The sequence below is a fragment of the Silene latifolia genome, chromosome 4 (assembly GCF_048544455.1).
Source record: "Silene latifolia isolate original U9 population chromosome 4, ASM4854445v1, whole genome shotgun sequence".
NCBI classification, from domain to species: domain Eukaryota; kingdom Viridiplantae; phylum Streptophyta; class Magnoliopsida; order Caryophyllales; family Caryophyllaceae; genus Silene; species Silene latifolia.
In genome coordinates, this window is record NC_133529.1 from 19,078,194 (window position 1) to 19,089,356 (window position 11,163).

The 11,163-nt window shown below is 35.9% G+C and overlaps 1 protein-coding gene across 1 annotated transcript; it reads right to left on the reverse strand.

Annotated features, from left to right (window-relative positions):
• Positions 1–310: 310 nt before the first annotated feature.
• On the reverse strand, positions 311–1,507 carry LOC141651190 (F-box/LRR-repeat protein 13-like). The gene has a single exon (XM_074458911.1). It carries the CDS (start codon positions 1,505–1,507, stop codon positions 311–313), a length of 1,197 nt encoding a protein of 398 aa, XP_074315012.1.
• Between the last annotated feature and the right edge of the window lie 9,656 nt (positions 1,508–11,163).

Consider the following 11,163-nt stretch of genomic DNA (forward strand, 5'->3'; position numbering starts at 1 on the left):
TTTTATTGCTATAATTAAATGACTATTTTTGAAAAAGCTAAGTGGTAACTTTTCAACGTAAAATAAACAACAGACAGAAAGCACACGAACTAACAAAGAAAAAACACGCAAACTAAAAAGCATAAAATAAACAAGCTGCCGCCCTATACTCTAACTGGTATGCCAAATGCGCATAGGACTCGCTCGACTGCTCCCGTTTCGTTTATTACACGGCACTGCGGCAGGCAATTTCAATTATTGCGTATAAGACTTGCCAGACGATATAGATTGCACATAGGACTCCGCAGAACATTTGTTACTACCTTGAATTTCAAAGACGATGACTATCATCACATATAGTCGCATGCCTAGCACCGGCCTTCCGAGACATTACGAGATATTTTCCTGTAAATACAACTTCACACTTTTTTGAAGCCATCCGACATTTATAGATCAAATTACATAACATATATTCGCGAGATTTTCCGTCATTATTAGCAATTCCCTTTCCCTGCTTCCTTCCACTGTTGATACTAATATGTAATTGCTCCAAACTCGCCGTGCTCCTTAACACGTACCTTACAAGTTCCGAAAAATACTTGTAATGTTCATAATCACGGACATTTCTCGTAACTATCTCGATCCTCTTGACTCGTCCGAGTGGGGTTTCGGTTGGATTGATCCACCTCTCATAATTTGTAACCATGTTCTTGAACCCACCAAAGTTTAAGATCAGAACATCTAATTGTGGACAAAGAGACAAGAATTTCGAAAGAGACTTACAATTGTCATACCATTTCATAATCAATTTAAGACGAGTCAAATTCGGAAAGGCGGTCAATGTGTTGACCACATTAAAATGCCGGCTGTGGTCCGTGAGGATCCGAACATCGGATATCCCTTGGTACAATGTTGAGCTTAACCCGGTTTCATTGTTCCGTTCATTCCACAATTGAATATCCGCTTGTTGTAAACTAACCGGTTTGTCACCAAAGAAAATTGACGATGATTTAGGAGCACGAGCAGATAAGTACTCTAATTTCGGGGCATCAATAAATACTTGACTAAGTTTATCTGAAGCTAACTCGATTAACAATCGTCTCAAATTAGGAGACGAACAATTAACAACAAAGGTTTCATTCCCAGTAATAAAAGACCCAATTAAGGACAATTCCTCTAGCAACGGACAAGCCAATATCAATTTATTCAACCATTTGCATTGCGAACAACGGAGATATATGTCCAGCTTCTTTAAATGAGGAAGGTTAATGGGATCGCCGTTATTGAAGGCAAACCCGGGCCTCAATTTGATTGACACCAACGAAGTCGTTTCAAAAATACAAGCGAACGACTTGTATACATTGGGATTGCAACTATTAGGAAATGCTAAATTAAGGTGACGAACGTTTCGTTTACGAATTAGTCGAAACCATGAATCGACTAAAATATGGCGATCATTTGACAAATTATAAACACACGGAAATTCGAGAGTGAAATCATGAATGAAGGGTGAGGCAAGTTTGTGCATGATTTTATCGACTGTTTTGAAGAAACTGGACGTAAGTTTGTCGAAGTTGATGGCAGTTGAGTGGGTCCAGAGATGACGCCATCTTCGGGATAAAGTGTCGGTTATAATGGCGGATTTGAGAGGAAGGAGGGAGATTATTTCGATAAGAAGAGCGTCGGGGAGGAAACTCAGTCTATCTATTCTCTGTTTTCTCGTGTCAGCCATGATCGAGCTTTATTCTGAGAAATGTTTTAATCAAATGTAAATATATGATTGATTGAGACGAAAAAAGTACTACAATATAGTTTCATAGTTGTATTTAGATTCTTCTATTTAACAAACTATGAAATCCAATCTTAACAAAGATTATTATAATAATAAGATTATTATTTTTCAAAGATAATAATTACTCCACATTATATAATACGGAGTATACCATAATTTCCAACATTGATACATAATGTCTACTAGTGGTTACTACGTTTAGGGTTTCATACAACGTAACCTTCGAAATTTAGAGTTGGGATGAGACACGAGTCACACGAGACGACCCGTTCAATCTAACAGCTAGAGACTTTTTTTGCTATAATATAAAGAGAAGAACAAATATTAATGTTAATAACATTCTTAACTAAATTATACTCCGTATAAATGAATTCCGTATATACATACTATAAACACCCAAAATATTACTCCCTCCATTCACTCATTCTCGCCCATTTCAATAAAATACTCCTTGGCCTCCTTCCGTCACCGTTAATAGTTTGCACTTGTTTTTTCCCCTTACAAAATAAAGTAAGTGTAAACAATTCACTGGACAGATGAAGTATTAGAGAAATGAGGTGAAAATGAGTGTGTAGAGGGAATAGTATTTTTGTATAACATAAGATAAGAGATGTTATTAAAAGATTATAAATTTAGTTGTTTTAATCATAAATATAATTCAAAAATTAATTTTATATAACTTTTATACTCTCTCCTCGTCAATCATTTCTTCCCCCTTCCACTTTGCACAAGTAATAAAAAAAATGAATTTGAACCATATAAAACACTCTACCCCATATCATGCAAATGGATTTGGACCGTACAAAACTTATCAAAAAAAAGGAAAGAGGTAAGAAAATTCGATTAGCATGAAAAAGGAAAGCGAGTAGAAATGATTGAGAGTATTATTTACTACTAATGTGTGAGATAGTTAGAGACTTCACTACCGTTTGGTTGTCACGGTAAATGCGAGTGAATTAAAATTCTATAAATTGGAAAAAATGGAGTTATTTTTTTTGGACGAAAGGAACATATATAAATTAAAAGTAACCGTAATCAATACTCAAGTACATCACGGGGGAGGGTCAGGGGAGAGTGGCGTGATAGCCGATACAAAGTTAATCGTACAAGCACGAATTACAAAATAAAGGAGGGGCAAACTCCCAATCAAAGCATCCATTACAAGAACTATTGTCCATCATAGAAAACTTGGCGACGGAGGTGTTCTGGGGCCGACCGAGGAATTAACTTAAATGTTGCACATCATATGAGATGTGTGGCCTAGACATATTAAGATAAAGCAGCTACCCACTAATCTTATGTACTTGATCGAGTCGCTCTAGTAACTCACCATCATCAATAGATAACTTTAAACCCCTTTGAATTGGAAAATGAATCACAATTCTCCATCCGCAAATCTTTTAGAATGTCCAAGATGTATTTCCTCTGGTTGATTAACAACCCTGTTTTGTTCTTTGATATCTCCAAACCCAAGAAGTACCTGATATGACCCAAGTCCTTAATGGTAAAGGCTGTGTGTAGCCCGTCCTTAACCTGCTTGATCTCTTCTTCTGAAGTCCCGTGAGTAGAACATCATCAACATACACCAAAGCAACAGTGAACATGTTATTGATATCATTATACTCCCTCCAATTCAGTGTTTTCTTCCCTTTGTTTTGGGGCACAAGAATTTAAGGAGGGAGTTAAAGAAAGATGGTGGGGTTTGTGGATTGGAGAGAGGAATGAATAATTGGGAATTAAATAAGGAATTGTGAGTTATGTGGGGTATGGTGATAGGAGAGAAGGATGATTAAAATAAGAGTAAAAGTTAGGTGAGGTTTGGTAATAGGAGAAATGAATGAATAAAATAAGAGTAAAAAGTTTCCAAAATAAGAAAGGGGAAGAAAACCTGAATAATCCGTTTAAGGAAATAGGGAAGAAAACGGTGAATAGGAGGGAGTATCTGGTAAATAAACTCAAACCCAAGACTTTGCAAGTACTTAGTTAATTCTTTGTTCCATTGTCTATAGGCTTGTTTGAGCCCATAAAGTGATCTTTTTAGCTTGCAATAATGACCAGGTGGTACTTTATAACCTTCAGGTGCTCTTATATAAATATCTTCTTCAAGGAAGCCATGCAAAAAAGCATTATTGATGTCCAACGATGCAAATTCCAGTCCATAGTCAGCAGCTAATACAAGTAGGGTTCTGACAGTTGTAAACTTAGCCACAGGAGAAAAAGTGTGGGTATAATCTTTATCCTTAACCTGTGTAAACCCCTTTGCAACTAGTTTAGCTTTAAACCTCTCAACCGTCCCATCTGCCTTATATTTGATCTTATATACCCATTTAGAGCCAAGGGGTATGTCCCATGTCTGATTTCCTCCAATGCTTGTAGCTCTTTATTCATGGCTTCTACCCATCTACTATCAGTGTTGACCTCCTTATAATTGTAAGGCTCATATTCTTCAAAAACTGTAGCTATAGAGGCTACGTAGGATTCATCAAAGTCACACATATCCTTAAGTATTGAGGCATGAAATGACTGGGAAACTGATGATGCAGCATGTTGAACTGGCAATTTCTGAGTACACTTGAAATGGTCTAGTGGACTTTCTGACCTGAGGTGTTTCTTGAACTGCTCTAAGAGGTGATTGTTGAGAAAGTGATGGCTGATCATTATTAGAGCTAGTCATACCAGTAACACCAGTGATAGGAGCACTAGTAATTGGACTATTAGTGTCCACATTCATAATCAAGGACATTGCTCGTGTCTATCTCGATCCTCTTGACCCGTCCCAATGTGGATTCGGATGCATGCTTTGGACAGACCCACGTCTCATCATTTATAGCCATGTTCATGTACCCAAAGTTTAAGATCAGAACATCTAATAGCGGACAAAGTGACAAGAATTTCAAAAGACTTTCACAATTGTCATACGGTTTCATAATCAATGTAAGACGGGTCAAATTCGGAAAGGCCATGAATGTGTTGAGCACATTAAAATCTTGGATGCAGTCCGTGAGGATCCTAACATTGGATATTCCTTGGTACAATTTTGAGCTGAACATGGCTTCGTCGTTTGGACTTCCATCACGTTTATTCCACAATTCAATATTCGCTTCTTGTAAGCTAACCGGTTTGTCACCAAAGAAAATTGACGAGGATTTAGGAGCGTGAGCAGACAAGTACTCTAATTTTGGGGCATCGATAATTACATTACTAGGATTATACTATCATTACTTGAAGCTAAATTAATTGACAACCGTCTCAAAATAGAAGACGAACAATTAAAAAAAAAGGTTTCATTCCCGGTAATAATAGACATAAATGTGAAGGACAATTCCTCGAGCAATGGACAAACCGAAATCAATTTATTCAACCATTGACGTTGCGAACAACGGAGATATATGTCCAGCTTTTTTAAATGAGGAAGGTTAATGGAATCACCACCATCGAAGGCAAACTCGGGTCTCAATTTGACCGACACCAACGAAGTCATTTCAAAAATACTATCCAACGACTTGTATACATTGGGATTACAACAATTGGGAAATGCTTAATAATTAAGGTGACAAACGTTTCGTTGACAAATTAGTCGAAGCCATGAATCGAATAAAACATGGCGATCATTTGACAAATCATAAACACCCTGAAATTCGATAGTGAAAGTATGAATGAAGGGTGAGGTAAATTTGTGGATGAGTTGATCAAAAGTATTGAAATAATTAATGGTAAGATTGACGAAGTAAATGGAGATTGATTGGGTCCAGAGATGATGCCATCTTCGCGATAAAGCGTCGGTTATAATGACGGATTTGAGAGGAAGAAGGGAGATGATTTCGATAAGAATGGCGTCGGGGAGGGAACTCAGTCTGTCTTCTCTCATGTCCGCCATGATCGACCTTTGTTTCCTTTTTCTCACAAGTCGTATTGTATTGATATACGGAGTTACGAGTATATATATGAAAAATACGATTGTGATAAGAATTATGATTGGGATGTAGGGAATAATATATACGGAGTATATATACATAGTATACTAGTAGCGTTATTTTATAAATTATGACAAGATATAGAATCGTATATATATTTAACAAACTAGAAAACATAACCTTATTGGAGCATCAAATTTAGTTATATATAAAGTATAGATATGAGAGATCTTGTTTGATTTGTTCAAGGATATCAAAATTTTATAATTTTTTTACTTAATAAAATTTTCACACTAATGCAAGTGAAGATATTTAAGAAATAAAATGTGCATCAACAAACGTATAAAAGGCTAATGATAATAATTTACGGGGTCATAGGGAGTAATAAACTGTATCCCATTATTTTATTTTCTTAGAAAGTAGAAAGATAACAAGGAAAATGCAAACTCATAAAGATAAGCAATGTAAATAAAATGTGACTTCGTATAAATAAAAGGAAGCAAGCCAGCCAAAAACAAAAAAAACTATGATTGATAACAAGGAAATCAAAGAGCTAATGTGCCTCTTGGCACTCCTTAAATAGGGTTCTTTTCACCTTTCCCGTTTCGTGCAAAACGTATTCCCAGTTACTCCACGTATTGCTTGACAGAAAACATGTTTTAACCGGTTCTTAGGAAAGTTAAGTTGCGTGTAATATTCGCTAGATCATTTAGGTTGCGTATAGGACCCAACAGATGGTAACTCCATATATACTTGTTACTACCTTGAATAACAAAGAAGACTAACCGTGACGTCTAAAGGCACGCTTGGCACCGGCCTTTCGAGACATTGCGAGATATCTCCCAGTAAATAGAATCTCACACTTTCTTGAAGCCCGACATTTATAGATCGAATTACATAACAAATGTTCCAGATTACCGTATTGTCCGTATAGGTCATTTATAGTAAAATGAAAATGCTTCAAACTTGATGCTCTTTCTAACATGTACTCCACCAGTTCTGAAAAATACTGGTAGCTTTTATGATGATCTTTAAGACACGCGTTTATCTCCATCCTCTTGAGTCGTCTCAACTTGGTGCCGGATGCACGCTTTGGAAGGATCCACCTCGCATCATCATCATCATTATGTATTTTACCCATATACCCAAAGTTTAAGATCAGAGCATCTAATACAGGACAGAGTGCCAAGAATTGCAAAAGGCTGTTACAATTGTCAAACCGTTTCATCTTCAATTTAAGACGAGTCAAATTCGCAAAGGCCGTGAATGTGTCGAGCACATTAAATCGTAGGCTGATATCCGTCAGAATCCAAACATTGGATATTTCTTCGTACAATTTTGAGTTTAAAATGACTCCCTCATTTGAAATAACACGTTCAGCCTGAAATTCAATATTTGCTTCTTGTAGGCTAACCGGTTTATCACAAAAGGAAAATGTCGATGACTTTTGAGCGCGAGCAAACAAGTACTCTAATTTCGGGGCATCAATAACCACTTTACTAAAATTATATGAAGTTAAATCCATCGACAATCGTTTCAAATTAGGGCTAGAACAATTAACAAAAACGGTATCATAATCCGTAGTAAACCTAACCATGAAAGACAGTTCCTCGAGTAAAGGACAAACCTCAATTAATTTACTTAACCATTCGCATTGCCAAGGATTGATATATATGTCTAACTTCTTCAAATGAGGAAGCTGAATGGGATCGCTTTTGGAAGAAAACCCGGTCCTCAATGTTTTGTTTTCCATACAAAAAACGTCCCTCAATTTGATCGACACCAACGAAGTAGTTTCAAAAATACAAGCAAACCCCCTGAATGCATGCTTACTAAAACTGTTGGGACATTCTAAATTAAGGTGACGGACATTTCTTTCACAAATTTGTCGAATCCACGAATCGACAAAAACATTGGATATTCCTTGTCGAACCCCATGAAATTCAATATCCGCTTCTTGTAAGCTATCCGATTTATCACAAAAGGAAATTGTGGATAAGATTGGTACGCGAGCAAACAAGTACTCTAACTTGGGGGCACTAATAACCATTTTACTAGGATTATATGAGTTTAAATTCATTGACAATCGTTTCAAATTAGGGCTTGAACAATTAACAAAAACGGTTTCATAACCCGTAGTAAACTTAACCATGAAAGATAATTCCTCGAGCAACGGACAAACCTTAATCAATTTACTCAACCATTCGCATTGCGATGGAACTATATATATGTCCAACTTCTTCAAATTTGGAAGCTCAATACGATCTCCAACTTTATAAAACTCGTCCCTCAATTTGATCGACACCAACGAAGTCGTTTCAAAAATACAAGCCACCGCCCTGTATGCATGCTTACTAAAACTATTGGGTAATGCTAAATTAAGGTGACGAACCTTTCGTTGACAAATTTTGCGAATACAGCTATCGATGAGTAAAACAGTGGTATTTGAGGAATCAGAATCGTCTCCCGGAAATTGGAGAGTGAAAGTATGAATGAATGGTGAGTCAAGTTTGTGCATAATTTCATCAAAAGTAGTTAACGAACCAACGGTAAGATTGTCGACGCAGATGGAGTTTATGTGGGTCCAGAGATGACGCCATCTTCGCGATAAAGCGCAGGTTTTAATGGCGGATTTGAAAGGAATGAGGGAGAGGATTTCGAGAAGAAGAGCGTCGGGGAGGGAACTCAGTCTGTCTTCTCTCATGTTCGCCATGATCGACCTTTGTTTCCCCTTTCCCATAGCTCGTAACCTACCTACCTCTGCCAAATTGAGATGGAAGTAATATACGTAGTTATACGATTAGAGAATCCCTATTTATAATCTATATATATATTATAATCTAAATTCTAGGGTAGAGTCCTACAATTACAAACTAGAAAACGTAATTTTATCAAATACATAGTATCTAATTTAGTCATATTGATATTACTTTCCTAATATCTTATAAAACAAAATAGTCTCATAATAAAATCATGATGAGATGAACCCTATATATAGTACCAAATATTTCTTTCATAATAGTTCAATATTTTGATAAATTTTTAAGTTTCAAATTATAAAAATAGATAATAGTCTTGACAACGAGTAGTGAGAGAATAATTTCAAGGTCAAAATACCAGTGCACAAAAACTTAGAAGAGACGATCTCTTACTATTTGGAAGGGAGATATTTGATAAGGGCTACCCAACAATAGTAGTTGGGCAGACGATCTCTTACTAAGTTTTTAATGAGAGACAACTTTTCCCTACCATTTCGTTTGTTTTTTGTGACCTTTTTATTGTTGATGGTAAGCAGAAATGACACTTATTTACATACCTATCTGGCTATTTTCATAATAAGCGTACCTATTTTACCTTTATTCACGATTCGTACTTGGTTTTTTAACTCCTATATTACCATTTTTACTACTATTGATGGTTTCGTAATAAACTTAGTATGAGATCGTTTCCTACGAGACTTGGTCAAGTGAGGGTGGGATGATATCTACTCATATTAATTGTATTTTTCATTGTTGATGATATGAATTGTTTTAGAGTGGCTCTATTTATGTAAATTTTAGGTTGCTATTTTAAAGGTTTTATGGATTAGGTCATTTGGAATCTTTTTAGAACAAGATCATTAAGGCTGTTTATATCTACAAATATACGAGAACCAAAATTTTGAATAGGACTTTTAAAATCTTATATGGTATTGAATACAAAAGGTATTTCAGAAATGTTGGGAATACTTGTGTATATTTTGTAGTTAGACTTCGTTTGACATGAAAATTAAAGGATCAAGTAATGAAGTAAATGGTGGAAAAAAAATCAAAAAAAAAAAAAGTAAATGGTGGAAAACATGATAGTGGGAAAGGTTATACATCCTCCGTTTTTATTGAATTGTTTACGTTTATTTTTGCATAAATATCACAAATATTAAGAAAGTGGGTGTCTCTACTTTTCATATACATACCTACAATAGTAATTCTCCCTTAAGACGACACTATTCGGGAAAAGTAACAAGTGGTATGAAACTTGACTCATCTTAAGCTTAAGACGAATAATGCCGTCTTAAATGAGAATTGGTGTACTTAGTACTTACAAAACTACCCTCATAGGAGTCTCACACCTTTTGTCACTCACACCAAAAGGTACAAAAGTAGACAAGGGTATGTAGGTCGTTTAATTGATCAAAGAAATTCATTTAAGGAAACGTAAACAATCAAATGGAACAGCTGCAACTTAAAATAGAAAACGTAAACTATTCAATGGAACGGAGTAAGTAGAATTTTTTGAGTGCAAGACAAAATGATGAACAATGTTGTGAAACAAGTGTCAAAATAATAAACAAAAGAAAAGAAATAAAACTATTGGTATTTGACGACTTGAATAAAGATATGAAGGGGCTGTGTTGATGGTGGGATTAGAGGTTGTGATAGGGGAGGGGTTGCGATAAGTGGGTAAAATGGGGTGGGGTTTCATACATGTATGGTCAGGGTTAGGGGTCACACATAGGTAAGGGTCAGGGGATGGTAGTTATGTCGGAGGGACGGTGTGAGGGGGCGTATGGGATGGTGGAGACAAGAGGGGGTAGGGGATGTTCAATTGAGGAGGTGATGACTAATGAGATATGAATTGGTTGGTTGGTTGGTAAGGGGGATGCTGAGATATAAGTTGAGTAGGAGGTTGTGGTCCAGTAGAAAGAAGGAGTTGGGTGCGGTGGTGCATTTGGTGGTGGGTCTCGAGCACTACTATAAATATATTGCGAGATTTAACTATACTAATATGAGTATGCATTAACAAAATAACTTTTTAAAAGTTTATCTAAAATCTACTAATGAATTAATCTTACGCCTCCACTCAAAAAGATGTATACATAAGATCTACTTCGATTAACACCCTACATCGCCACCCGTGCAGTGCACGGGTACAAAAACTAGTTATTTTCTATTGTTATTTTCCAAAATTATTTTCTATTATTACTTTCCTAATATGGTACATACGTTAATAATAGACTAAAATTTGCCGCAATTAAGGCGTCGTGTCTTCTAGCATTACTTTATTTCTGTTAGACGCATATAGGTTATGACACGACACGAACCTGACACGGAATTAACGGGTTGGGTTGAGGCTTAATGACCCATTTATGTAAGTGAGTCGACATGAACACGACACGATAATTAATTGGGTTGGATTTGGGTTGAACTTTCTAAACACGAACCCGACACGAATGACCTGTTTACTAATTAAATTAATCCTAATTTTTCTTGATTCTCCATCACGTAAATATACTTAAACTTTCCAAATATGGGCATGACACGAAAAACGATTTTAAAAATATATTTGTATTGAATGTAATATCTATATGATTAAAGAGTATGCTTAGTATCATATCATTATATGAATTAAAAATGATTGCAAGTTTGAAAAAGGTGAACATACTAAAACTAGGAGTAGGTGTTCCAAAGTTTTTATCCTTGCAAAGGTAAACATCAGCAA

Coding starts and splice junctions, on each gene's coding strand:
- LOC141651190 (XM_074458911.1), bottom strand. CDS start 1,507: ATGCACAAACTTGCCTCACCCTTCATTCATGATTTCACTCTCGAATTT.